The sequence below is a fragment of the Furipterus horrens genome, unplaced genomic scaffold, assembly GCF_987537825.1.
Source record: "Furipterus horrens unplaced genomic scaffold, mFurHor1.1.pri manual_scaffold_1, whole genome shotgun sequence".
Lineage (NCBI taxonomy): Eukaryota > Metazoa > Chordata > Mammalia > Chiroptera > Furipteridae > Furipterus > Furipterus horrens.
In genome coordinates this window covers 8,348,907-8,374,174 of record NW_028327171.1, presented here as the reverse complement: position 1 = coordinate 8,374,174, position 25,268 = coordinate 8,348,907, and the positions used below count along the sequence as shown (strand labels likewise).

The window sequence follows — 25,268 nt, the reverse complement described above, 5'->3', positions numbered from 1 at the left end:
TGGCTTCTTATCAGAATTTGCAAGTGAGATCACAGTGATCAGCGTGTGATAGGTCTGGGAAGGAGGCGTGGGCCTTCTTCACATGTGTGCATGCATGTGTGTGCATGCGTGTGTGCATGCGTGTGTGTGCACGCCATCAGATTCTGTTCAGGAGCCCATTTAGCACCAATGGGAATGCAACACGGACCTCTCTTGAGGTGCATTTGCTTAATCTCATCTCAGCCCCAGAACACACGCAGCCTCCAAGGCCGACTCCATGGACATCTTATCATGGCTGCTTAAGAAAATGCAGAGTCCTTCAATACTCGAAGAACATTCACTTTTTACCATTTTGGGACCCAGATTAATTCTCTTAAAAGATACTGTTACCAGGCACATGGGTTTGATGTAATTATGTGCATGGTAAAAATAATAACCTGCCTCCCAGCTAATGCCATTATATGTCCCATGTGACAGGTTGGTTTTAAACACTGGCCTTCTACTCACTTTCCAGCTTTAAAAAACAGAAGAAATTGTTGTTGGCAATCCCACTGGAAAAGGTAAACTTGTTTGCGACATGGTGCGAGACTTCTTTAGTAACGCTCCTTCGCTGCGTGTGGCGTTTACAGAGTGCTATTAGTATGTTAAACAATGACACATTATTATGGCGTTAGTTATCACAGAACAAGACAAGAACCATTTGCCTTCATGGAAGAGTTAGTCAGATTGGGGATTTATCACTCTGGAATAAACATCTAGTTATCTGACTGAGTGCAAACCTTCCCGGTGACTGATTTGATGTTCTGCAGACAGAGCCTTAATGAGTCATTGTTAAGTCTGTTTCGCTGCCTCTCAGAGGAAGGACAAAAGCTGTGTCTAAGCCAACAAAACAAAAACCAGAGAATGTGTTCTAGAGTTCTCAGGATTCTATTCTTTGCTTTACCTGAGGGGCAAATAAGGAAAACGGCAGCAATCCAACGTAAAGAGGTTGGCTGTGGGCTCTGGGAAGTGAGAGAGCTTGGCACTGGTGACCCCACAGGAGGCCAAGCTTTCTTGGTCCATGGCCTTTGCATCTCAGTGTCCCTGTGTGTGTGTGTTTACACGCAACCTCCAAGAAAAGAGCCAGGAGAGGAGTTAAAGGTGAAGTTAATGTCATAAGCCAGACACCTGGTAGAGTGATGCTAGTGTTGAAAGTGTTAGGAGAATATGTCTTAAATGAATGAATGAATGAATGAATGAGTAATGGATGGATGGATCATGAATGCTTGAGTGAATGCCCAGGTGGATGGATGAACGGATACTTGGATATACGTATGGATTTCTGTGCGGATGATGGATAGATGCACAGACAGGTGGTTGAATGAATGAATAAAGACGTGTGGTTTTGGTTAGGAAAAACAGCATATTCAATCACAGAAGTCCGGCAGGCAGGCGGGCACACAGTAATTGAGTACTTATTTTGTGACAGGCACTGTTGCTGCTTTTGAGAATATCACTGTTATCATATGCTTTAGTTAATTTTATGACTGGTACAGGTGTGTGTTTTATGCAAAACTTTACCTTATTATAAATTGGTATATATGAAAAACAGTCATTTTACTCTATCATTTTGGAAAAGAAATACTTCTTGTGTGAAATAAGCTAAGTTATTTCTAGAGTTTCAGAAGAGGTCGATATTTTAATTCAAGCAAAGATGTTCTGAGGAATTGCTTCAGGAGAAGACAATGTTCTGCCTCCCAGTCCTCAAGGTAGGAAAGCTCCTCTAGCAGAGCCAGGTTCTGTGGGTGCCATGGGTATGTGCTGCAGAGTATTTAAGGGTGCTTATGCCTGGGCCCCACCCTAGACCAAAGGGATCAGACACTCTGAGGGTGGGCCTGGGAATTTGTGTTTTAACAGACCCTTCTCCTGCTGGTGGGTGCTGAGAACCATTGCAGAGAGCTTTGTGATTGCTGCAAAGTCAGAAGCCAGGGTGGGTACCCACTTTTGTGGCTGGGGCTGGGCCAGGGTGGCCACTATTGGTGAGGAGTGGGGACCCCTTGAAATGTGGGTCTCAGCCTCCACAGCAAGGCTCAATGGGAAACCCCCATTTTCTCTGCCCCTCCATCAACATTATCGCAGCTGCTAACGGCCACTGGGAAGGACGGTGATCACTGTACAGGCAGGTTACCAAGCCGACGAGCACCCACTGGGCCAACCCCACCTCCATGGCATCCCGAAGAAGACGAGTGCGCTCATCAGTTCCTTTTCAATATGAGTCATTTTCCAGCTGCCCCTAAATCAGTCTGCGCATACCCAAATGCATTTCAGGGAAGCAGTGACTGACAGCTTGTCCCAAAATGGAAATGCAGATGACAGGAGCTTCATCAACACAGAACAGGCCCCACACTTGGAGACACAGCTTGCACTGGAAATGAAGTTGACTTGGCCTTGAATCGGAGGAAGCTGAGCTGTAAAGACATGACTCAGCAGAACCCAGGAAGAGGCTTGTAGCCCCTGAAGTCCTCTCTGTGGGGTCCCCCAGTCTGATCATACATTACCCCGGTGAACTTGAAACTCCTTCGGGGCTGTGTCTTATTCCAGTGTGATGTCAGACACGTAATAGGAATTTAATTTTTTTTTTTTTTTTTTAAGGAATGAATGAAGAAACCAGCAACATCTGAGAGTAGGGAGATTAAACCAGCCTCCATGAGGCTAGTGGGAGGCGCCTCTCACTGGATATTGAAAGGTCCCTGCTGCCCCGCACCACCAGGAAGAGAGGTGTTTCCAAGTGGCATTTTCAATGTGGGGGTGACTCACCCTGCACATCGTTCAGTCACTGGGAAGTAGGAACAAGGGAGAGGAGGGAAGTCATGGCTTCAGTTCAACAGGAGTAGGTGCCTTGGGTGTCTGAATCCTGAATCTAGGTCTCTAGGCAACCCCTTGTGAAGGACAGCAGCCGACAAGGGAAGGTGCTGTCTGTTCCCTCATCCATTTGCTCAGCAACATTATTTTGAGTGTCAATAGGTGTGGGCCACCGAGCTGGGCCCCAGTGACCCAGAGTACAACTTGCCCTCATCAAGGTCACTGTCCAGTGTGGAGACAGACACGGAGACAAGTAATTCCAACTGCAGAAGAAGGATTAAGATGCTGCATGAGGAGGGGCAGGGGGACTCCTAGGACGATCGCCAATCCTGCGGGGGGAAGGGGTGTGGCCCACATTCAGGAGGCAAAAATGGGGGAATTCCTTCTGCTCTCCGGCATTCTGACCACTTAACATTCTAGCTAAATGGGGCTGATCTTAAAACAGCAGAGTGGTGGGAACAAGGCCTTGGGCAGGGGTGGAGTGCTGGCGTCTTTAGAGCGCCTATGCGGAACTGAAGACCATGGAATTGTCAGACCAGAGGACTGAACTCCCAGTTTATACTGAAGGAAAATAAAACGTCTGCCTTCTACAGAACGATTCAGAATGCCGGTAAACCAGAAGCCTCATGGGAATCAGGTGGGTTCTTTGCAGTCAAGTATAGTGTAAACTGCTTGAGGGTGGCGAGTGGGCCCTTCAAGACCAATTTAGTCATCTTTGGTGACTACCTGTGTCTCATTTACAAGCTCCCGATATGTTTCTGGGGGTCGACGGATGAACCTAGCACCCCAGCCTATGTGTGTCTTATGCTGGGGTACTTGTGGTTGCCTTTTAAAATGTCTTTGTTTTCATGGTGGACATTGTCTTGCTTTTACCTTGTAATTGCATCTCCTTGGAATACGGACACAAAAGAGGATGGCCTAAAGTTTTGGCCGGCTTTATTTTAACGCATCGGAGTGGAAGACAGCGTTCCTCGGAATGGGTGTTTCCGTGTACTCCTGAGATTTGTTTATTTTTCTACCCGTTTTCTGCTGCCAGAACCAGTGCCTTGAAACCTTCTGAAGCAGGGAGACTGATAGGCCTTTCATTCGTCACACAGGACACAAAAACACTGCAAGGAGAAAAGACGAATTGACTGGAGAGCACAGCCGTGTCCTTCGGCATGATTTTCAGGGAGGTTTGGAGTTAATGCTTTGTCGACTCAGGTTCACAGTTACTCTGGTGAACCATGGCCTGGCCATTGTCACCGTCAGATGCCTTCAGACCGAGATGCGGGTTTCCTAGAATATCTGCTTTGAATGCATCTCATTCAGGTTGGGCATTTGATGCCCGGCCACCCTGCTATGACTATAGGTCACATCTCAGTGCTGTTCCTAAGAGAACAATAGCTGGTGTCCCCTGCGGGCGGCAGGGACAGGGCAAGGGGTTATTCCTTGGAGGCGTGTGAGCAGATTTTCCTGATTTCAGAAGCCTGAGTGAGTCCATGGGCCCATTCGAACTTTTTGGTTTATAGACCCTGCCATGGTGAAGACAACCACTTAAACTAATTGAAATCACAGGAAGCGAGCTGAGCGGAGTGCGGGCTGCTGCGCGTGGAAGACACCTGCTCCCCGTGGACAGATCGCAGCCCCTGGAGGCCCGACAAATTGGCCCACGCTGGGGAAGCCCTCTTTAATTAGCCATTTGAGTCCTTCTGTCTCCTTTGTAAAAGTTCTTCAAGGGGTAATGTGTTGTGGAAAATGCAAGCCTTTGTGCCAAAGACACACTCTAAAAGCAATGAGAGGCAGGGGAGTTGAGAGAGGGGAGCGTTGCAGGTGAAATGGGCGATGGTTTGCGAGTGGACAGCAGGTCAGGACACGGTCCATTTCTCCCCCTTTAACAGACAGCTGCGGCTTCCCTCTCTCTGATGAGAAAAATAATCGCAATAAGCCTCCCCTATGACAAAAATCTCTTCAATAAATTCACAGGGGAGTAAAAGATATTGACCATGTCTTACAGTTTGGGCTACAATCCAGAAATACAGACAGAGCTAATTACTTCATCATGTCCTGAGACTGAGGCTATGAAGACTGCGCACACTCAGGGGGGTCTGCCAGGGGTTCCCATCGTGGGTACCCACTTGGATTCTTGTTTGGAAATGACAGGAACCAACTCCCACTGAATAACCAATATGCCCAGAACTGAGGAGAAGCTGGAGAACCAGACTCAGCCAAGGGCAGGGACCCAGGCAGGCCCCACAGCTGAGAACAATCAGATTGTCCCTGGGAGGGTTTGCTACAACGCTGTGGCCCTCGGACATTGGCCACCATGGCATAGCCACCTTAGGACACACTGTCCTCCTTTGCTGCGCCCAGCCACGATGGTCCTCATCCTTACATCGCTCCTACAGTCACCTGGGTAAGAGCCGCGTGCCTGCGTCCCGCTTTCAGGGAGTCACCCAGACTCATCCTCGGGGATTACTGTCCCTTATCAGGCTTGTTGGCTTCTCTCGTCTCTTTGCTATTAAAACTGGTCATGGGAGAAATGAGGTGCTCCAGGGGGTTATGTGGGTGCCAGGAGTTCCTTCCCTGATGTATTGGCAGCCCTATACCTCCATGACGATCAGAATTGATTATCCCGGCCACCGTGGTGCATTTCTCTGTCCCTTGCTCTACTCGCATGGGGAGCCTGAGTGTGGCTGCCACCTGGCCTGCTTTGCCAGGACCCTGCCCCCAGCCTCAGCCCCTTCCCTGTTATTGTGACAGAGCCCAGGGCTGAGAGTGCCGGCCACCCTCAGCCCCGGCCTGCAGAGAGAGGCCGCTGCTGCTGACCGGGGTGCCCCTCCCAGGGGCATTTCTAGGATACCTAGAAGAAGTGTCACTGATAACTATGACAAAAACTTGTAAACACCTGTAACGTAGGCAACGTAAAGATGTCTTTCAGACCAACAGGTGAACTACACAGAGGTGAGCGAAGGCCAGGAGCAGGCAGCGCACAGAAGGTGTGCGTGTGGCAATGGCCCGGTGAACATGCCTTTGTCCATACATGCAAACCAATAGCAAAGTGCGACCTTGTCCTTTCCCTGTCACATGGGCGTACGTTAAAGGGACATTCAGAAATGTTAAATGTGCAGGGTTCTTCAAAGGCCTCAGCAGATTTTCCGCTGTCACCTTCCTGGGCCACACTCCTGCCTCGCGGAGCGCTTCCCCTTTCTTCGTCTCCGTCCTTCTGTTTCTCTAGCTGCTACCCTTTAGAAAGCTTTGCTGCTTTTCATTCTCAGGACAGTTCCATTTCATCGCTACGCTCATGATGTTTGGGGGCCCCTGGGATGTGCTTTGTTATACTACGGAACCACTTAGGACTAGGAGGATAGAGAATGTTCCCCCATCAGAATGCTAAACCTTGGTGGAGCTAGAAAAATTATTAGTGACTGATGCAAAGTTGAACTTGGCCGTGGACTGTGAGTGTGCATGCATGCTTATATGCACATGCCCGTGTGCTCACGTGCACATGTGTGCGTATGTGTGTGTGCAGGTATGTGCATGTGCAGGTGTGTGTGTGAGAGACAGAGGGGTGAAGCCCAGCTCTGGGACCGTGAGGCAGTTGAGGGAGACTGAAGTGGGAGCCGGATGGGCAGCAGGAGGTCTTCCTGGCTCCCAGCTGCCTTGGAATTCTGTTCAAATCATTGACTCAGCATTTGCATCCGAAGTCCCTAAACTCCTCAGGCGTTAGGCTCTGTGATCCACAGGGTAGGATGGAGCCTGCCTCTTGTGTGACTCTGCAGGTCATGCCGGCTGGGCTGAACCCCCAGGTGAGGTCCAGGGCAAGACTAGTCATCAGGACGCAGCCCTGACCTTGGGAAGCACCCATGGTCCCTGCCCGCACATGCCCTCTGCCAACACACCTTCCTTCTCCTCACACCTGCGGAGTTTGCCAGGTTGTGTTCAGAAACCAAACTGTGGGGCAGTAAACTCTGCCAGACCTGCAGTGGGTCATAAATGTCAAATGTCCCCTCACTCATTTCTGTAAAGCCCAAAGAAATCCCTTGTGGAAAAAAAATTCCAAAGTTTCATTGTCCAAAAATGCCCCTTTGTGAATGTATTTTCTATTCCAGACACCTGGGTCAGACAGCCCCTGTGAACCACGGGACGGGGTGTCCTGAGAACAGCGAACAGCGCTGTAGAGCTCCGCGGGGCTGGCCAGCCGTGGTGGCCGTGCAAGGACCCGGGCCTCCGGCTGCCTGGTCTCCTCTCCTGTGCAATGCGGAAAGCCACACTGGCCGGGCGGGGTGCGGGGCCAGGCTTGGCTCACAGCGGGAGCTGACCTGCTCTAGGGAGGGCTCACCACCCTCTCGTGACGACAGCAAACTCGGAAGGCTCTCTAGTTTACAGACAAGCTGAGGGCAACGGGACTGTCCGTGGGAGGAAGGCGTGGGCACCCGAAGCCTGCCAGCAACGCACCCTCGACTTTGATTTGTTTCTCAACTGATAATAAAAAAAGAAACAGGAAAGCAGCATGTGAATGTATTTGATTCATCCAAGGCAAAAAATTTAAAAATGTATGACGCCAGAGGACCTCAGGCTTACGGAAGCCCATTCTGTAAACATTCATAAATACAAGTAGTCCAGACGCCTGGGGAGGCCCCTGTCCTTGCCTGCCCCCTTCTCCCATGTCACTGGTCACTCTTGACGCAACACCATCACCAGCCCGCCCCAGAGTTGATGAAAAAATATGCAGACTTGGACCCTGAGAGCTTCCTGGGATGCAGAGTTACAGGGCGCCAAGGAGCTGGAGAAGCAGGTCTTCACTGAGGGGACTGAACAAGGTAGAGCGTCCTCAGGGACCACTGATGCCCCTCTCCCCAACCCGGTCACTGACTCTCCCTGCAGGCCCTCTCCCCACCGCGACTGCGGCTGCCTGAGATGACAGGCACACAGGTGCCTCTGTCAAACTGCAAACAAACAGGCAGGGATTAGTGTGAATTAATCATAGCAGCTTCCTCCCTCCCTCGACTTGGAGCCGAGGTGAACTGCGGAGGACTCAGATTTTATTATCACAGGGAACGGTGAGCTAAATTGAGGGTAGGGAGCATGTTGGGTGGGGGACAGGTGGGTGGGACTCTCCCATGGGTACTGGGACCCCAGAAAGGCAGAAGATGCCTGGTGGCCTGTGCTTAGAACACACAGAGAGGTGGGCGAGGGCCAAAGGCAGAGGGGCCCCTCCTTAGGCGTGGTGAAGAGGAGGGCACGTCACGTCTCTTCCTCCTGTCTGCATCCCCGATTCTGCGACACAGAATTCAGGCCACTGCTGTGGCCCCAGCGGCCCAGCCCACGGCAGTGCTCTTGAGGGCTGGCCTGCCTTCTATGGAAACACACACTCCGAGCTCTAGACAAATTGCTTTCAAATTAACTTGTGATGCAAGCTCCTCAGAGTTTAAGGTCAGCCTGGAGTCAAGCTTCGGAACTTGCTAGAGAGTTTGGCTGAGGTTTTTTTCCCATGACAAAGAGCTGCGACCAGAGAAGCTCTCAAAAAACATAACCCTATGCTTCCCCCGGGGGCGATGGTTTCGTGTTTGCTAATTTGGTGTTTACGCAGGCTTTCTAGAACATACCTGCTGCAGATAATGAGACCGGCCTGTTTGGCTGCAGTTAGCGGTTTCTGCGGTGGTCCCAGCCTCTTGAGAACGCAGGTGGCTTCTGGCCGCGGCGAAGAGGGAGGAGGGCTGGTTTCTGGGGCCCCAGCCCTGGCCGCTTCCTCTGTCCTCCTGAAATGATTCACTGGCTGTAGCCTCATTGTCAGAGGTTTAGGACGTGGACGTGGACGTAAGTCTGGGGCTTGATTTCCTTCTTGAAAACGGCTGGGTTTAGTCCCTGCAGGTGTTGCCTCAGGTGCACCTCCATTTTATCATTGGGCGCCGGTGTCAGAGAAGCAGGAGCGTCTTTCTAATCCTGGAAGTCCCTGCCATTGTCCGCTCACTCTTCCCTTTCACCCCTGCTTGCTGACAAGGTCACTGTTTTCTGAGCTCATCTTTTCCTTATATCTTTGCAGCAGAGCCCAAGAGCAACTGACACCCATGGCTAAAATCTAGTGTCCGACCACTGCCCCTGGAGCCACGATTCCCTCAGGTGTGAGATCCACTCCCACGGAGTCACAGGGGACAGTTTTACTCAGTGAGTCACCGCTGCCTACCTAAAACTACCATTTCCCTGCCTCTGATAACAGTTTCCTCACTGTCCTCCCACCAGCCTCCTGTCTTGGCAGTTACACGGCTGGGAACGTGGGGGACCTGTGGGTGGGACCGTCGGGGACGGTCATGGGCTCTGCTTCATATCTAAGCCAGACCTACAGAGCAGCCAGCTTCTTGGACATCACCAGCCACCATGGCAGAGGGAAAAGAGCTTGGGGCAGGGTCACACTTGAGCAATTAAATGTCCCAGCCCAGAAAGGACATGTCACCGCCCACCCCCTACCCAACTCCCAATGTATTGGCTGAACAAGGCAGGGATTGGCAGTACCATCACTCCATGTACTTAAAAGGGGCACAGTCTGGAAATATTTGGCAGGAAAATGCTAATGATTACTACAGAGGACCAAGAGATGGGAGGACTTGTGAGGGACTCAAGGGGAATGATGCATCATAAGCCTGTTTGGTAGCATCCAGGGCCGGGGGGACAAGCCCTGTAGGGTGGGCTGGCCAAGATGGTCAGGAGAGAGCACACTTGTTCTGTGGTCCGGCTCCTGCTCTGGCTCGTGCTGGCTGCACACAGGGTGGTGTCTGGGAGACAGCAAACCTTGGCACACACCTGGTCATTTACCTGAAAGCCCTTAGTGTTTCCTCTGCCCCGCTCCCAGGGTCCTAATTCTGGGAACAGCTCCTGGATTTTTGTTCCAGCTTCACTTGGGAGCCCTAAAAGTACTCCGTGTGATATTTGCAAATGATTTGGGCAGCTTTGGAGGACAGCTGGGTCTATCCTGGGGGGTGACATGAGCATAATCATTTTGTCACCAAATTGAAAGCCCTCTAGTGGTCCCAGTCCTGATCACATCCCATTCCTGCTCCTCAGAGTCACTGGCACTGGGATGGTTTTCTTGCATTTCATATAATTTGGAGGCATCGATTTATCATTTCCTCTGCTTGGTATTCCTGAGACATTCCTTTCTCACTTCATCCTGCCGTTTCTATAAATAAACTTAGTGGTAACTTGAGCTTCTTACTCATTTCTCTTCCCTTTCAACTTAGAAAATTCCATGCTGAGGAAGTGAGCGACGGACCAAGTTCTCAGGCTTCCTCTTGCCCACGTTTCTGTTTCATTCCAGGTGGCCCATGTGTGACCTCCGGCACAGGTGGGACGGCCAAGGTGGGGCTCACTCCTTCCACTCATGGGTTAGGTCCCTCGGCAGGACCCCCGTTCCTGGGGCTCCCGGCTCTGATCCTGGCGGGACGGCTGCGTGGAGTCACTTGACTTGTCGGGGCTCCGGTGACTTCATCCAGATGGTGGCGAACAGTGTCTGACCTGTGTTCCCACAGAGCAACAGGCTGAGCAGAAGGTCCGGTTCAGGCAGTGAAGTTGTTCGGGGTGCAGTGACAGGACTCTGGAACTTGCTTAAAAATACACATTTTCTGAGGAAAATGAGAATGAAATGGCGAGTCAAGACGGAACAGTTAAGGTGCGAGTCTGGGTGATGGGCACAAGGGACTGAATATGGTTTCTTGTCTGCTTTTGTGATGCATGAAAATCCCCACAAGCAGTGTGAAAAAGCCGTCCAACAAAACCACAGGAAGCCGCTTGCTGCGGCGTCTTGGGTCAGAGCGGGCGAGTCTGGGCCTCCATCCCGGCCCGGCAGGGAGGGACAGATGGACAGTGAGCTGCCGGTGCCGGATGCTGACCCTGGCTCAGCCGCCAAGGGCCGAGAGGCCTTCAGTTCATTTTTTTAATTAAAAGGAGAGGATGAGGAGAATTCACAAGAAGCGTTGGGAGGAGCAGGTGGTGACGGAGTGTGAAAGGGCTTCCGGTGCTGGAACTTGACCTGTGTTGGGGGTCACCCTTCCATTGTGCTCCCCATCCCTGTTCCCCGGGCTGCACCCGGTCCCCACCTGCCTTCACTGCTGCCTGCAGGCCTGCTGTCCCCTTGCCCAGGTGGCTATCTGATGCAAAGCTCCTGCCCTTCGGTTCCTTGTACCACGTTAAATGCACCCAGAGAAGCAGTCGGGCCCTCTGACGGCCCAACCCTGTGTGTAGGGGGGCGCTGTGGGGGTCTCCTGGGTGTAGGTGCCCAGGCCTGGGAGTTCTTCCCTGCAGAGGACGCAGGTCCTGGAGCTGGGCGCTGTCCTTCCTGAGGTCCTTCTGTGAATCAGCTCTCGGGGGCCCTCCTGTGGCAGCGAAGGGGTCTGCGTGATACTAGAACAAAAGGAAACAAACGAAAAACCCGGCCTCAGCCCTTCAGACGCCCAGGCAGTCCCGTGAAGTCACGGAGTGAGGACGGCCAGGGGCTCGGGGGTCACGGGAGGCGCCATAGAGACAAGAGCCATGTCCAGGGCGCCCGGGCGGAGGTCAGCTGGAGTTAGCCCTTACCCAGGACGGGAGGAGAAGCACAGAGCACTGTGCCTCTCTCTTTGGGCCTCAGTTTCCTCAGCTGCTAAGTGACCTCTGAAGTCATTGTCAGCTCTGAAATCGTGATGATCTGGTTAACATGGCACCTGCGACTCTTCCACGCAGACCTGCTTTCCTTCGGTGCTTTGGTTTCAGACTCTTCTCATGGCCTCCTGTCTAGCACGTCCCCAGCTTCTCCTTCCCTGCGCCCCACCCATTACCCCTATCCACCTGCCCTCGTCATGGCCAGTACCTGCGCCATCTCCAGGGCCTCTGCTCCGAGGACCCCTGACTACCGGGTCCCCATCCCTGAGTCCACTCCAGCCGCTGTCATCTACCTCTGCACCTACCCAGGGTCCTGCCTGGCTCTCATGGCCTCACCCCTTCCCTGGCCCCTCGCCCTGCTTGTTTGGAAAAATCCTTTTCAAGTCCCTGGATCTGCACGTTCTTCCCCTATATGGCTTGCTCCATCATTCCCTGGGTTCTCTGCTCAGCTATCCTGTCCTCAGAGGCGGCTGGCATATATAAGATGCCATCTGCCCTCTCCTGCCGCATGCTCTGGTTTAGTTTCTTCCTAGGTCTTGCCACCTAAGTGGCCCTCTCATGTGACCAGTATCCAGGGCAAGAGAAAGAATGTTACCAGCACACTGGAAACGGCATCTGGGCCCTCCCTGCCCTTAGAAGTAAACATTGCTTTGACGTTAATGGTTTTCATTTAACTCGGTGAGCAAGGGCAGGTGGCTTTCCATGTGTCTATGGGCCACATGGGGCTCCTCTTCCAAGCCATCCTCTTTATAGCTCTGGCCCCTTTTCCTGTTGGGCCGCTTGTCTTTCTCTCTCTGATTTGCAGAGAGCCTTCTAGGCTTTGCTCACGTCGGTGATGGTGAGTTTTCAGCCTGCCTGGGCTGGTCCATGTGGTGGGTGCTGCCTTCAGACAGAGGACTGTGAGGAAAGGAGATGATCTTGGGTAACCTGGTGGGCCCTGACTCGATCAGTCCAGAGGCCTAAAGGGCAGAACTGGGTTTCCCTGAGGAAGAACCCCCTGCATGGGCACTGGGAACCTGTGCCTGCCCCGGACTTTCTGCACCCCCCCCCCCCCTCCGCTGGCTGCCCTGTGCGTCTCAGACCTGCCAGCAATACTTTATTCATTCACCACACACGTGGTCAGTGCTGCGAGTGAGTGTGGGGACAGTGACAGGGTGAGCAGCGCAGTCCCTGCCCTCATGAAGTCGCCTTCCAGTGGGGAACACAGACCACCATAGACCACCACAAAAGCAAACAAGAGAGCAGGCCATTTAGGGGGCAAGTCCTGGGAAGAAACTAAACCAGGGCATGCGGAAGGAGAGGGCAGATGGCATTTTATATCAGCTGGTCGCCTCTGAGGACGGGATAGCTGAGCAGAGAACCCAGGGAATGATGGAGCAAGCCATGCAGGGGAAGAACGTGCAGATCCAGGGCCTTGAAAAGGGTTTTTCCAGACAAGCAGGGCGAGGGGCCAGGGAAGGGGTGAGGCCATGAGAGCCAGACTGGACCCTGGGTGGCTGCAAGGCACACACCAAGGTGTTGTGGTCACACACCACATAATGACGGGGGTCCAATGAGATTGTAACAGAGCTGAAGAAGTCCTGCCGCCTAGTGACATTGTGGCCATCGTAACACTGTAGCACAAGGCATCACTCCTGGGTGTGTGGTGACCCTGGAGTAAACAGGCCTACTGCGCCGGCAGGTGTAAAAGAATAGCATGTACAATTGAGTGCGTGCCTGACCCTTGATGGTCAGCATAGACAACTCTGTTAGTGGTTTCTGTATTTACTACACTATACTTACTGTTGTGACTTCAGGGTGCACTCTTTCTGCTTATAAAATAACGGTAGTGATAGAGCAGCTGTGTCATGCCGGCTGGCGGCGTCACATGCTCCGTGTTCGCCGCGTTGTTTCCTCGTGTGCTTGATGGATTGATGGAATCTCGTGCTTTGTGCTTCAGGGCGGCCTAAATGCAGTGTCTATAAAGCGTGCGGGCGCGTCCGAGTCATGCAATGTCAGTGGGAGGAGTGGTGTTTTCTGACATTTAGCTCTAGAATTTTGGCGCTAACACGTGCCCTCATTTTCAATGTGAAGGGCTTGGGAGGAAGGTGTCATGGTTACTGAGAGTGCAGGTCGCTGGGGACTGGCCAAGGGGTGAGGGCCCCATGCTGCGCATGCTCCAATGCCACCCAAGCGCACACTTTAGAAGGTCTGAGCGTAGGTTGTGTGCTCTTCGCCTCAGTACAAGGTGAAGTGCGGCAGAGCAGGGGCGGCTGCGTGGGCTCCCTACTGCTGCTCAGGGACTCGGGGGTGCTTCGGGGTGGGGGTGCCACGCAGGAAGGCCCTGAGCCTCTTCAGGCCATGGGTGCATTGACCCATAGTGCCCATTAGAAGCTGATGGTACGTGTTTTAATAAATAACAGACTATCCGATTCAGGCTCCAGGTAGAACTTCCCAAAGGGGCGGGGCCACCTTGGTTACTGACAGGTCAGGGAGGAAGGTGATGAAACTCAGGCTTTGCGATTCCCGGTCAGTTGTCATCAATAGCCCCAAACAGTCAAGATGTCCCTCTGACAGATCCTGCGCTGACCAGCAACTGAGCCCTTTCACAACTAAGCCGGTGCCTCGCTCCGATCGTGACCACGCAGAAGGGTGCCCTGGAGCAGGCTGGGGACCATTCCAAAGATTGGGACGTTCTCGAAGGGCACATGCTCTGTCCTTCCTCCCCTGGTGGAGCAGAGGGGTGCCACTCAGCCCAGCACTAACCAGGGGACAGCAGTGCCCCACTGCCGTCTGCCTGCCTTCTCAGCTGCAGACTCTGCCCTCAGAGTCCTGCCTGCAGCCGGCTCAGCATGGATGGGACCCCGTCAACAATTCAGGCAGTGCCCACCGAGCTAGGTCGCAGTGAGTTCTGAGGGTGACACTCCTGCCCTGTCACGAGATCAATTCAGTTGGGACTGTGACTAAATGTCTGTCACCCCTGCCAATGCCTGTGTTCTGTTTTGGACGTGACGGAGGCTGGCTACCCACTGGAAGTTTCCACTGTGCTCAGGATCTCCTCCCGTGGGGACTTGGTAAAGTGGCTCTGCCTTGGTTAGCATCTCTCCGCAGCGGCCGGAAGGGATGGCCCAGGGATGGTGATGGGGACAGGGCCAGCAGCCCTAACCCACGCTTCCTTAGAAGCACGTCAGCAAGTATGAGACTTCAGGTGACAATGACACCAGCTGACTGGTGAAAGGACAACAAAGGAGTTGATGGCGCGAGTCTGAGAGCGAGGCGGGCCCTCCTTTGTGGAAGGCTTTGAAGGAGGAGCTCAGAACATGCATTTATCCTCTAGAGGAACACACCAGAAAAGGAAGCCCATACGGCAGCCATTACCCTAAACATGGAGGGTCCCAGCAGGGGAGGGAGACCACGGGAATCCGCCCCCTCCTTCCTGGCTCTGGCTCTGGGGGCTGTTAGGACCGGCCGGGCTCTCAGTCTGACCTGCGGTTCCCATGGTAAGCCTGTGCCAGGAGGACGTGTGACGGGCCCATGCCATCACACGGGACCCTGTACTAGAAGGGCCCGTGCTTGGGCCGAATGCTCTGCAGTCGCCGTGCTGGGACTCTGAACAATATCATCTCTGCATTTGTGGTTTGTCAGTGAAGCAGGTGGGACAGTGAAGCGGGCCCTGGGGGGCGGGAGCCGAGCCCCACGGCCTGGTGTGAGCCTTCCTCCTACTGCCTCCTACAGAGGAAGACAGGAAAGCGAGGTTACATTTCAGTACCTTGAACAGCACCTCTTCCCGCTTTTTGACGGAGGGGCCCCCTTTGCCTTTGGCGCAGGGCCCTGGTCGGAGAAACAGAAGCCTGCGGCTCAGCGGCCTGCTCAGGAGCTGCGTTGGGCGCCCGGCGCCCTGGACGTCAGGCTGCTGAGGCTCCTTGGGGACAGTCCACAGGACACATGGTGTGAGCGAGTCACAGCAGCTTGTGCATACTCACGGCCAGCCTCCAAGCCAGCCTCCCCGCAGCGACCCCTGGCCACGTGGCCACTTGACCCCCCACTTTGCTGTTTCTCCCCGACTCCAAGTGTGGTCCACGGGCCAGGCAGTCCGTGCGCTGTGATGCCTCATGGTCAGAGAAGCAGAGACAGGAGTGAAATGTACCAACTTTTACAGTAATTTGGCAGAGTGAGATTTTATGTCTGTGGAATCTGACAATAAAAAATTAGGACTTTTTTTCTTTTCTGTTCATTTTTTCCTAGTAATTTAGTTTCTTTGGATTTTACAGCTGGAGATTGGAGGGGTGGTTCTGGGTTTGGACTTTCCGGGTGCCTCTTGTTTTGTGAGCCTCTGTGACTGGAGGGCTGTGGCCCATCCTTGGTTTGGTCACTGCCCCTCCTCCAGCCTGCGTCTCCATCATCCTGGCACTCTGTGCGGCTGTGAATAGGCAGATCTCAGTGACACATTTGTGAGAGGCAGTCACATCTGCATATGAATGCCAAGTGTGGCTGCAGCCTCAGGGGCTCTCTCCGCTACTGCCCGGGATAAAGTGGAGCACTTTTATATTCAAATCAGACACTTTTCCCCTTAAAAGTCATGATGAAATTTTCCAGTCATGGACTGAGAATGTGTTTCAGCTAACCTGCTTTAAAAAATAGCTGTGGGTCCCTCTTTTTCAAAAAGGGCCGGCTCTCCACTTCCGAAGGCCTACCCTCCTCGGTGGCTATGGAAGTCTGTCTCCAGGACGTCAGCCCGGGAGCTGGGGCAGCCGCAGCCCTGCCTACCTCAGGCTGCCTGTGGCTGAGCCACAGATGGTGGCTATTCTGCAGAGAAGGCGCAAAAGTGAAGCGGGGCTACTTAACACCGGGCATGCATTTGACGAGGTCAGAGAACTGAAGAGAATGCTCCATGTGTTACCGAATGGCCCGTTTAGACGTCTCATCCCTCGGTTTGTTTATTCAGTGACGCAGAAGCGCACATGGAGGACAGAGGTTGTGTGGTGAGCAAGGGGCTGCAGCCAGCAGGGGCGCAGACTCCCACAGCCATCGTGACCCCTTGGTGCCCGGTGGGGAGGGGAGCTGACAGACAGGGACAGGGACCCAGGAAAAGGAAGCCACGGGGCTGTGGGCTGGACGAGTGGGGACAAAACACAGGATGGAAGAGACCTGTGACTGAGTGCACTGTGTGTAATGAACTGTGTATAATAACCCACTTAGTGCTTATGGAACTTCTATTTTGAATAGTAGGAAAATTTTAAAATGTGTCAGTGCCTTATGTTATCAAGAAGAGCCAGCCTGCTGGTGAGGATGCCTGCTGGTCAGAAGACCCTTATCCTGTCTGGCCCTCCTCTGGCCCTCAGGGGAACGAAGCCTTGACCTTGGCAGTTGCTCAGCTCCTCTCCTTCCGACAGTGAGAGGCAGGAGCCTTCTCCCCGTGCCCAGGGAGCGCTGCCACATGGCATCCATCTGCGACAAACGTGCGCCCTGCAGACCCAGAAGATGCTGTGTCTGAGCAAGCTGAAAGCCTGCGCTCCCCTGTGCAACTTCAAGGGCAGCCCGGTCCTCCTGTGCGGGATGTTTCGCACAGTCAGGGACAACCTTGGGATATGCCTTACACTGCGTGATTTACAAAACGTGCTGTTTTTGGTGGGATGCTCGGCCTGTGGCCTCCGAGCAGACAGGGGCCTGCTCCCCCGCAGGGTGGCCCTTCTCTGGTGGAAACGGTTTCCCCCTGAGAACACTGGGAAAACCAAGAAGAAACAGTTCTATTTGAAAGTTTTCTTTTTCTAAAATAATGGAAATGTGAGCAGGAACAATCAACATTCTGAGTGAGTTTTTGCTTTTTTTAAAAAACCTTTTATTTCCAAGAGCAGATACAGACTTCGTCAGGCAACAAGGAGAAAACAGGGGCCACGGAACCACCGCTCGGTCGGTCTCAATAAATAACAAGCGCCCCGTGTGTGGCGGGGCTGCCACGCACAGCGCGCCCGAGTAAGTAACTCACTTGGGGCCGTGCATCCCAACAGGTCCAGGTCTGGCGCGTCGTGGAGTGAAATGAATTCTGCAGTGGGGACCCGTCCACTGCCGGCGTCCCCTCCCGGGGGACCAGCAGCATCACGGCCTTCGGTGCTGGGATGGCAGGAACTCCGGGTGCTCTGGGCTGGCATCCCGGTGCCTCTGGCCCGGGCAGGCTTGGACGGCTTCATTACCGCTCCCTGCCCACCGTGGTTTCCAGGTGGCACAGAGCAGCAGGAAGTGCTGGGGTCTTGGTGTGACGGGGTGGGTCTAAGTTCTGTGCGGGTTTCTGATCCTGTTGTCAGGTTCTCGTCCTTGGGGAGGCGGGCTCTTTGCTGGCTGCCGCACCCCGACTGTCTTCCACACGGCATGGCCCGGTGTCATCAGCGTTCCCGCCAGTGTGGCCCTCACCCCATTCTAGCACTCTACGCCGAAATACCTGAGAGATGGAGGGCATCTGAGCACCTCATGTGGCCCAGTCGCCCCCAGACATGGTGGTGGAGTGCCTGCCCAGCACCCTGCCAGGTGTCCGCTGCCCGAGCTGGGCTCAGCCATGGTGAGAGCATGTTGTCACCGCTGTGCCAAGCACCACGGCTCATCTAAAAACGTACCAGGAATTCTCAAGGTGGCTTCTGCCTTTTCCAGGTGAAGCTGCAAAAGGCAAAAGTCAGTCATTCTTTTCAACACAGGATCCTTTATTTGAACTTCTCCTTGAAAGACAGCTTGTGCGGGACAGGCCCAGCCTCCCTCCGCAGGACCCGAGGGGTCAGTGTTCCTTAAACCTGAAAGAAAAGGATAGAATCGCAGCTGGCGACACAGACAGCGGCGGTCAGGGGACAGAGGCTGAACTGCCCTGCACGTCAGCTCCTCCAGCGCCAGCTTCCCTCCCCTGGGCAGGTGGTCCTGCCCAGCCCCTCCCCCACCCACAGCCTTCGGGGACAGAGTGGACAGCAGAGGCGGAAAGGGGTGCAGAGGCCAGGCTGAGCTCTGCGGCCGCCACCTGAGTCGGAAGCCAAGCACGCAGGGAAGAAAGGAGGCCATTCTCCGCCGCCCCGCCCCCCCCCCCCCCCCATCCGCCGCAGTCCTTCTCTCGGGCTTGCAGGAGAGATTACCAGGGTCACGCCCACTGCAGGTGCTCACTGGGAAAGAAAAAGGGGTGCGAGTGAGACGTGATGAAAGGGGAGCCGGCGGGTCGTCCTCCTTTCAGGAACAGCCAGGTGTGGGAGGCAGATAAGCCAGAGTGACATTCTGCAGATGCGCTTGAATTACGGGGACTTACGGAACTTGGTCCCCTGTCGCGGACCCCGGGCAGCTCAGCTCCTTGTGTATGAGGCGGATCAGGAACTGCACCCAAAACAGAGACGAGACCACTGCGTTAGGGCCGAGCCCCGGTGCCCCCAGCCCTGCCCCCGCTGCAGCCCGTGTCCACACAGCCAGGCCGAGGCCTGTCCCCTGTGCCGGGCGGTCGCTGACACAGTCCTGCTGGTCACTGTGGGGCTGTGCTGGCAGTAGGTAAGGCTTTTAGGGCAGAGTTTAGCCTGGATGACCTCTGGGTGCCAGGAATGCTTAAAAGGAAATGAGTCCAATCATAAAATGCCAAACAGAAAAAGAGGATTGAGACAAGGTGACCCACGGCCATGGGGACGCAGGGGGTGGGCTGGAGAACTGCGCAGGTGACTCTGAGAGCCAGGTGAGTGTTCACGGGCCCGGGGCCCTAGGAGGCAGTCCTGGGAAAGGTCCTGCCCCTCTGGACCAGGCTTGCTGCTGCCGGCAAACTGCGGCAGCCTGGCCCTCCCCCCGGCTGACCTCTTTTCCTGCAGGGTCCTTGTCATCCTAAAAGGGCTCAGAGTCAGTTTATACATCCAGACTAGTGACGAAGCACCAGCCCAGATTTAACTTTTGAGTGTGTTTCTCTGGCCTTTCCCCAGGTGTGACAGCAGCCTGCCATGGTGGGCAGTGTCCTAGGGCTTTGACACAGGTTCCTGAGGGCCATCCTGGTTCTGAGGGCCCCCTTTCCTAGAGGGCAGCGGGTGCCCTCAGGCCCAGCAGGGACCACTGCGCCTGGAGACTAAGGCCATGCCGGTGCCGGAGGAGGTTTTGAGGGACAACCTGAAGCCCACGCAGACACACAGGACCACGCCTCAATCAGCACACTTACCTCCTTGAATGCTGAAGGTTCAAGGAGGAGCTAGGAAGTCCCCGTGTGCACAGTGGGAGTTCAGACTAGAGGGAAGAGGCTTTCTGCCCCACAGCTGAGATGCAGGCGGCTGCTTTGCTTGGCCCAGGGCAGTGATTATGTGCGATTGCGGCGGGAAAGGCGGCGGTGGGCACGTGGCCGGAGCCAAGAGCAGCGCCGGCAGCGGTGTCAGCTGTGTTAAATAAGCTGATCAGCGTGAATCTGAACCTCGAGCGCCAACCCCTAGCATGGCCTGCTGAGCTTAAGCTGGTGTCTTGTCAACATCAGTTCTACCAAGTTGCAGATTTAAATGGTGTTAGAAGGAAGAAGCTTATAGTTATAGAAAGCCCATCATGAAGAGAAAGGAAAAACAGGAAGACACTGCTTGTTATATGCGGGAGTGGGATAAGCTACCAACAACACTAACAATTCTGAAGGACAAAGATCAACTTTGAAACATGATGAAAGTTCTGGTCTGTGCACTCAATTCCTGACAGGGAGGGGGCGTGTCAGCTCTGGGTGTTGGCATGAATCGGCGAGGATCAGCCCATGGATGTGAGAGCCTGGCCCCCCGGTGCGGCCACACGCCATGGACAGTCCCCCAGGCCGCCAGGTGACCGCGCCGGGATCCAAAGCCAGGGGCTCCTGGGCTTTGCCTCTCTGCCACCTCCCTGCAACTACCAGCAGCAGACGACCTGCTTCTGCTTCTGACCTTGGCTTAAACCAGAGAGGAGAGGGTCTTGGCCAGCGACGTGGAGAGAAGTTGGGACATGTCCCTGAGAGCTGCAGGAGCCCAGGGGAAGGGAGTCATCAGAGTGGCCGGCACCACAGAGCCACTGGCGAAAGGCTGCTGGGACGGAGTTGGACGACCTACCAACGACCTACCAGTAAGGCACAGGCATCGGCCAGCATCAGCATGTAGAACACGTTGTTCCATCCGGACGGGGAGATGAGCCCGGCCAGCAGGGGGCCCAGGGCGGCTCCTGCAGAGGCAAGCGGGCACACGTGGCTGCGTGAGGAAACGTCGGGGCGCGGCCAGCCGCACCCAGCCCAGCGCGGACATGGGACGGCGCTCAAACCCTCACGGCAGTTACGCAAAAGCACATGACCACACTACCGTCTCCTTCTCCCTGTCAGACTGATAAGGGTGAGAAGCTTAATTATATTCATACTGCTGAGGGCACGATTGGCAGAACCTTTTTCTAGAAGCAAATCTAAAATATGCACTGACATTAAAATGTTCGCTCTTTTATCTAATAATCCCATTAAAAATTTTATCATAAAGAAATCTGAGTCTAACACTATAAAAATATTATGTGAGAGGTACGAGTAAGGTCTGTAGATACGCATGCTGTGTCAGTGGTCCTGTCCTGATTCTGGTCCCGGTACTGTGGTTACACCAGGGAGTCCCTTGTTCTCGGGAGACACGTGCTGGCTACACAGTTACTGGTGAAGGAGTGGCATGTCTGCGCCTTCCTCTTAATTGGTTCAGAAAAAACATACATATGTATCCGTAAGTGTACACGTATGTGCATGTGTATATCATAAATGCGTGTGTGAGTATAGGAAAGGTAAGGCAAACATAGTGTGAATTCTTTGTACTTGTTTGCCACTTTTCTTAAGTCTGAAATTATAACAAAACTTAAACAAAAAAGCTATAAGAACAAAAGCAAGCAAATATTCCTCAAAACGCCCAGTGACAGCTGTGTGGGCCTGCTGCCGCGGTGTAGGGGCTGACTGTCCCGCAGGGGCCCAGAGTGAGCTGTGACATGTGTGTGGATGGTAGGTTGTCTGGCGTGCGGAGAGGTGTGAAGCCCCCACAGCAGGTCATGAACTGAGGTTAATCTCGGAGACGGAGGGTGAGAAGCTCTCCCCCACCTCTTTGCTCAGGCACTGACACTCTGTCCAGTGCTTACGAGCACTTGCTACTTTTATAATCTGAGAAGCAACTGCATGTTTTTTTAAGTCTCAGAAGAACGTCCAGGTAAACACGGTAGATTGTTCATACCTCCCAAACACCACAGAATGGACCACAACGGAATTAAAAAATTATAAACCCACAAAGAGAAGAGCAGATGGGAGAAGGCCTCCGTCTCTGGACGATGGACTTTAAAGGGCATGACAGCAGACACAGGCGCTAGTTTTCTTCCTTTAGAAGAAGCTGGCCAGGGACCCCCTGCCCAGAGCCAGGCCCATCCAGGTGCAGGAGGCAGGGACGGGTGGCCAGTGAGAGGCTGGGAGGCGGGCCGGTGGGGAAAATGGGAGCTGGCTGTGATCTTGTCTAAAGCACCATTCGATATGTCCCTCAACTCCCCTCTGATCCCAGGTCTGTCCTCCAGCGTCACTACTCCTGTGACATCCCCCCCGCCCCCCGACCCCTGCAGGAGCACAGCAGCTTAACCTTTGGAGAATTTGCTCGAGGCTCTGGGCTTTGGGACGCCAAGGCCAGGGCAGAGCAAGGAAGTGGTAGACACTGAGCACAGGGGAAGGCAGGGACGGCCGCCAGCTTCCACCAAGCTGCCACCTGCCCTCCCACACATGACACATGCTGACGGCTGGGCCCACACCCCCTGTGGGCACTGGGGGCGTCTCCTCCAGAGTCCAGGCGGTCCCACTGCTGTGCAGACCAGCAGCTGGCATGCCCTCCCATGCAGAGGGGCTTCTTATAGGTCCCTAGTGGCTCATCCCACAGTGTGAACAAATGAAGTGTCAGCCATGATCGCCTGTATCTGAGGAAGCTCAACCAAAGCAAATGAACTGGGAGAAGCAGAACTGACAGGAAATAAACAAATTGGGGAGAAGAAAATGCCCAGGAAATTATAATACCTTAGAGAACTATCAATTAGGTTGAATCATACAAACTCCTACTTTTATACTTGAAAACCAAGTCAGTATTGGCAATTTCACATGACTTGGTCTCACACTCACGGCAGCCAGGAAAGAACAGGATGCACTAAAAGGGCTGACAACTGCTAATGAATAATAAAATTATGAGGGCCAAAGTAAAAGTTCAATACAGAGGTCAGAAAGTCAAGGACATCTCTGAGAAAGTAGAAGAAAAAAACAACAACAAAGGTACAGGTAAGAAGGAAAAAAAGAAAGATAAAAATGGAAGGATTAATTCAGAAAGTTAAATATCTGAATGTTTTCTGGAAGGAAAATACACAGAAAATAGTAGAAAATACTTATGAAACAAAAATAGAGCCCATTTCCCCAGGGATGAGGGCATGTGTGAACTGACTGAGTGGGACCCAGGTGCCCAGGGCGCAGGGCGTGAAGACCGACCCCATTGATAAAGAAAGACGTGAGCCCCGAGGTTTCCAAGGGCAAATGAGGTCAGAGGTGAAGGCCGGGGCTGAGGGCCAGTGGACCCTCTGTGCGACAAGGGAAGCTAGAAGGCAAAGGGCTTCCAACCCCGACTTCTGTAGCGACACACCGTCCATCAAGTGACAGCAGAATTCAGACACCACAGTCCTTCCAGTTCTCAAAGTCCACTTCCCCTGCACTACTGCTTGGGAAGCCACCGGAAGGCATCTTCCACATGATCTGGAAAACAGGGCCCTATGTGGGCAGGATGCAAGGGGTTCTGGGAGGTGGCAAGAGCAGCTTGGGGACGCGGGGACTCAGGGACGTGGCACTGGGAGCGGGGAGGGGAGAAGTGTGACTGTGGAGGCCCCCTGAGGGCTGACGGAGCGGCAGGGGCACACAGAGGGGGTCGATGGCGGTGGCGAACGAGGGAACAACAGCGACAGAAACTTACACAGGAGGGAAATGAGGCATGTGGTAAGTTTGGGGGAGGACAAAATCAGGCATATTAGGATGTATAAATTACAGTTCTCTTCCTGGCTCAAGAGCAAATGATACTAACACAACTGGATAACTGGTGAGGATGAGGAAAGGGCACATGGGGTGTGAAAGAGCCCCTACTCTCCTCTGCCTGCAGACTGTCAAAAATGGATGAACCCGGACCTCTGGATGCAGATGCAAGCTCAGGAAGGACAGCTGGAAGTGACTGCCTCTAGAAAGAGGGGATGGGGGCAGGGGACTTCCACTTGCAGAACAATAAACTTGTGAGCCCATCTAGCTTCTACAGTTGTAGTACCTTTTGCTTGGAAAACATAAAAATGAACTTGTACAAATTCAGGGCTCTACTTAATCGTTCTGCATAAAACACAGAGGTGACCAGCTCTGTTTTCGCAGGGCTGCAATGAGTGCCCAGAACAGGCGAACTGGTGTCACCAGCACGGCGCACAGCTGTGGATCGGGACGAGGCACTGAAACCAGCGTTTACAACGTTTAATAAGGACAGCGCTAAACTCTCCCGTGGGCGGTTTGGCCGAGCAGTGTGCACTTCCCCTCCAGCCTTTCTCTGCTCCTGTCTTGTTGGGCAGCACTTCTGGGGAGAAATAATGATGGAGACGCGGCGGTAGGTAAGTGTGTGCTGTTTCTATGGCGACCGCTTCCTTGGATCCAGTGCACTGGGGCTGGCAAAGCCTGGAAGCCTGGGTCCCTGCCAGACCTCCCAGTGTGGGTGTGGCAGTCCACCGCGTCAGTCAGTACTGCATCAGTGAAGGGGTCAGACATGGCCCAGGTGCCCCTGCCACCCTCCGTGGGGGAAGGGCATTCAGAGCTGTGGCCCCTTTACACATGTAGTAACCCATCCCCCCACCACCTCAGCCAGGTGCTTCTGCTTCCCTCTTGTTTTGAGAGTATCAAGAAAAATGTGTTTTCCACCCAAGCCACCCTCCTGTCTTTTTGAAGCCCCATCCTTTGCTTTCTAACAGCAATCAGCGCGGCTAGCAGGCTCTGATGCGCTCTGACCACGGGCTGCACAGTGGGGGCTGGACTGACTTGCAGAACGGGGCCTCTGGGGACGGGGGGCAGAGAGCAGGCTGTACACGGTCCCAGGTCACTAGAATGGAGCTTGGCCCTGGGGTCCTGACTTCCGACTGAGCGCGTGTCCTCCAGGTGTGTGAAGTCTCCCATAGGCTCTGGGGGCCAGGAGGACCACATGCCTGCTCCATGCAGGGGACTCTGCTGCTCCGCAGATGCCATGGGGCAGAGCACCCACCTCCCTTTTTCTGGGCATGTGTGCAGGCCCCAAGAGGCAACCCCCCCCAAAAAAGGGAATGGTCTCACTTTAAAATAAACATCAGAGAGGCGACCACTAACACCACCCAGCAAAGTCAAAGTCACCCCTGGATCCAGCAAATGAAGGAACCAAAGATGAAAACAAAAGTGGGGCTGCTCTGACTTTGGGTAACAATAGAAGCTTGAGCCTGAACTTCCGAACAGTGGGCTGTCAAGGGTCTGCACAGGTGACTCCAGGGCCTCCGTCGGGAGCGGTCACAGTGTAAACAAAATCTCGAGAAAGGTCAAGTTCACTGAGAAAGGTCAAGGACACTGCTCGCTGCCACCAGCCTTCTGCTCAGATTGGCATTTTACCAGTTCCCACCTGCTCCTCTCTGAAGGCGAGTTTTGTATTTTACATTTCTGTCCTTCAGAGTGTAATGCTGAATTGTCTCCAAGAACCTCAACGAGGCTGTTAACACCTGGAATCTGGCATGCTTTGGGATGCATTAGTTTTCCTGTCATTCACATTTTTCAAAATTCTCACCTGAGGACATGCATATTGATTTTAGAGAGAGGGGAGGGGAGGAAGAGAGAGAGGGACAGAAACATC

The 25,268-nt window shown here is 53.7% G+C and overlaps 1 protein-coding gene across 1 annotated transcript in view; it reads right to left on the bottom strand.

Annotated features, from left to right (window-relative positions):
- Nucleotides 1-17,240: 17,240 nt before the first annotated feature.
- The window catches only part of SLC37A1 (solute carrier family 37 member 1), a 52,053-nt gene continuing 44,025 nt past the window's right edge, over nucleotides 17,241-25,268 (bottom strand). Inside the window, exons 19-21 of the mRNA XM_090271938.1 lie at nucleotides 20,471-20,568; nucleotides 18,689-18,753; nucleotides 17,241-18,191 (exon numbers count right to left, since the gene is read on the bottom strand). Coding sequence (XP_090128064.1) covers nucleotides 18,176-18,191; nucleotides 18,689-18,753; nucleotides 20,471-20,568 — 179 coding nt within the window. The 3' untranslated portion in view covers nucleotides 17,241-18,175. The remainder of the gene's footprint in view (nucleotides 18,192-18,688; nucleotides 18,754-20,470; nucleotides 20,569-25,268) is intronic.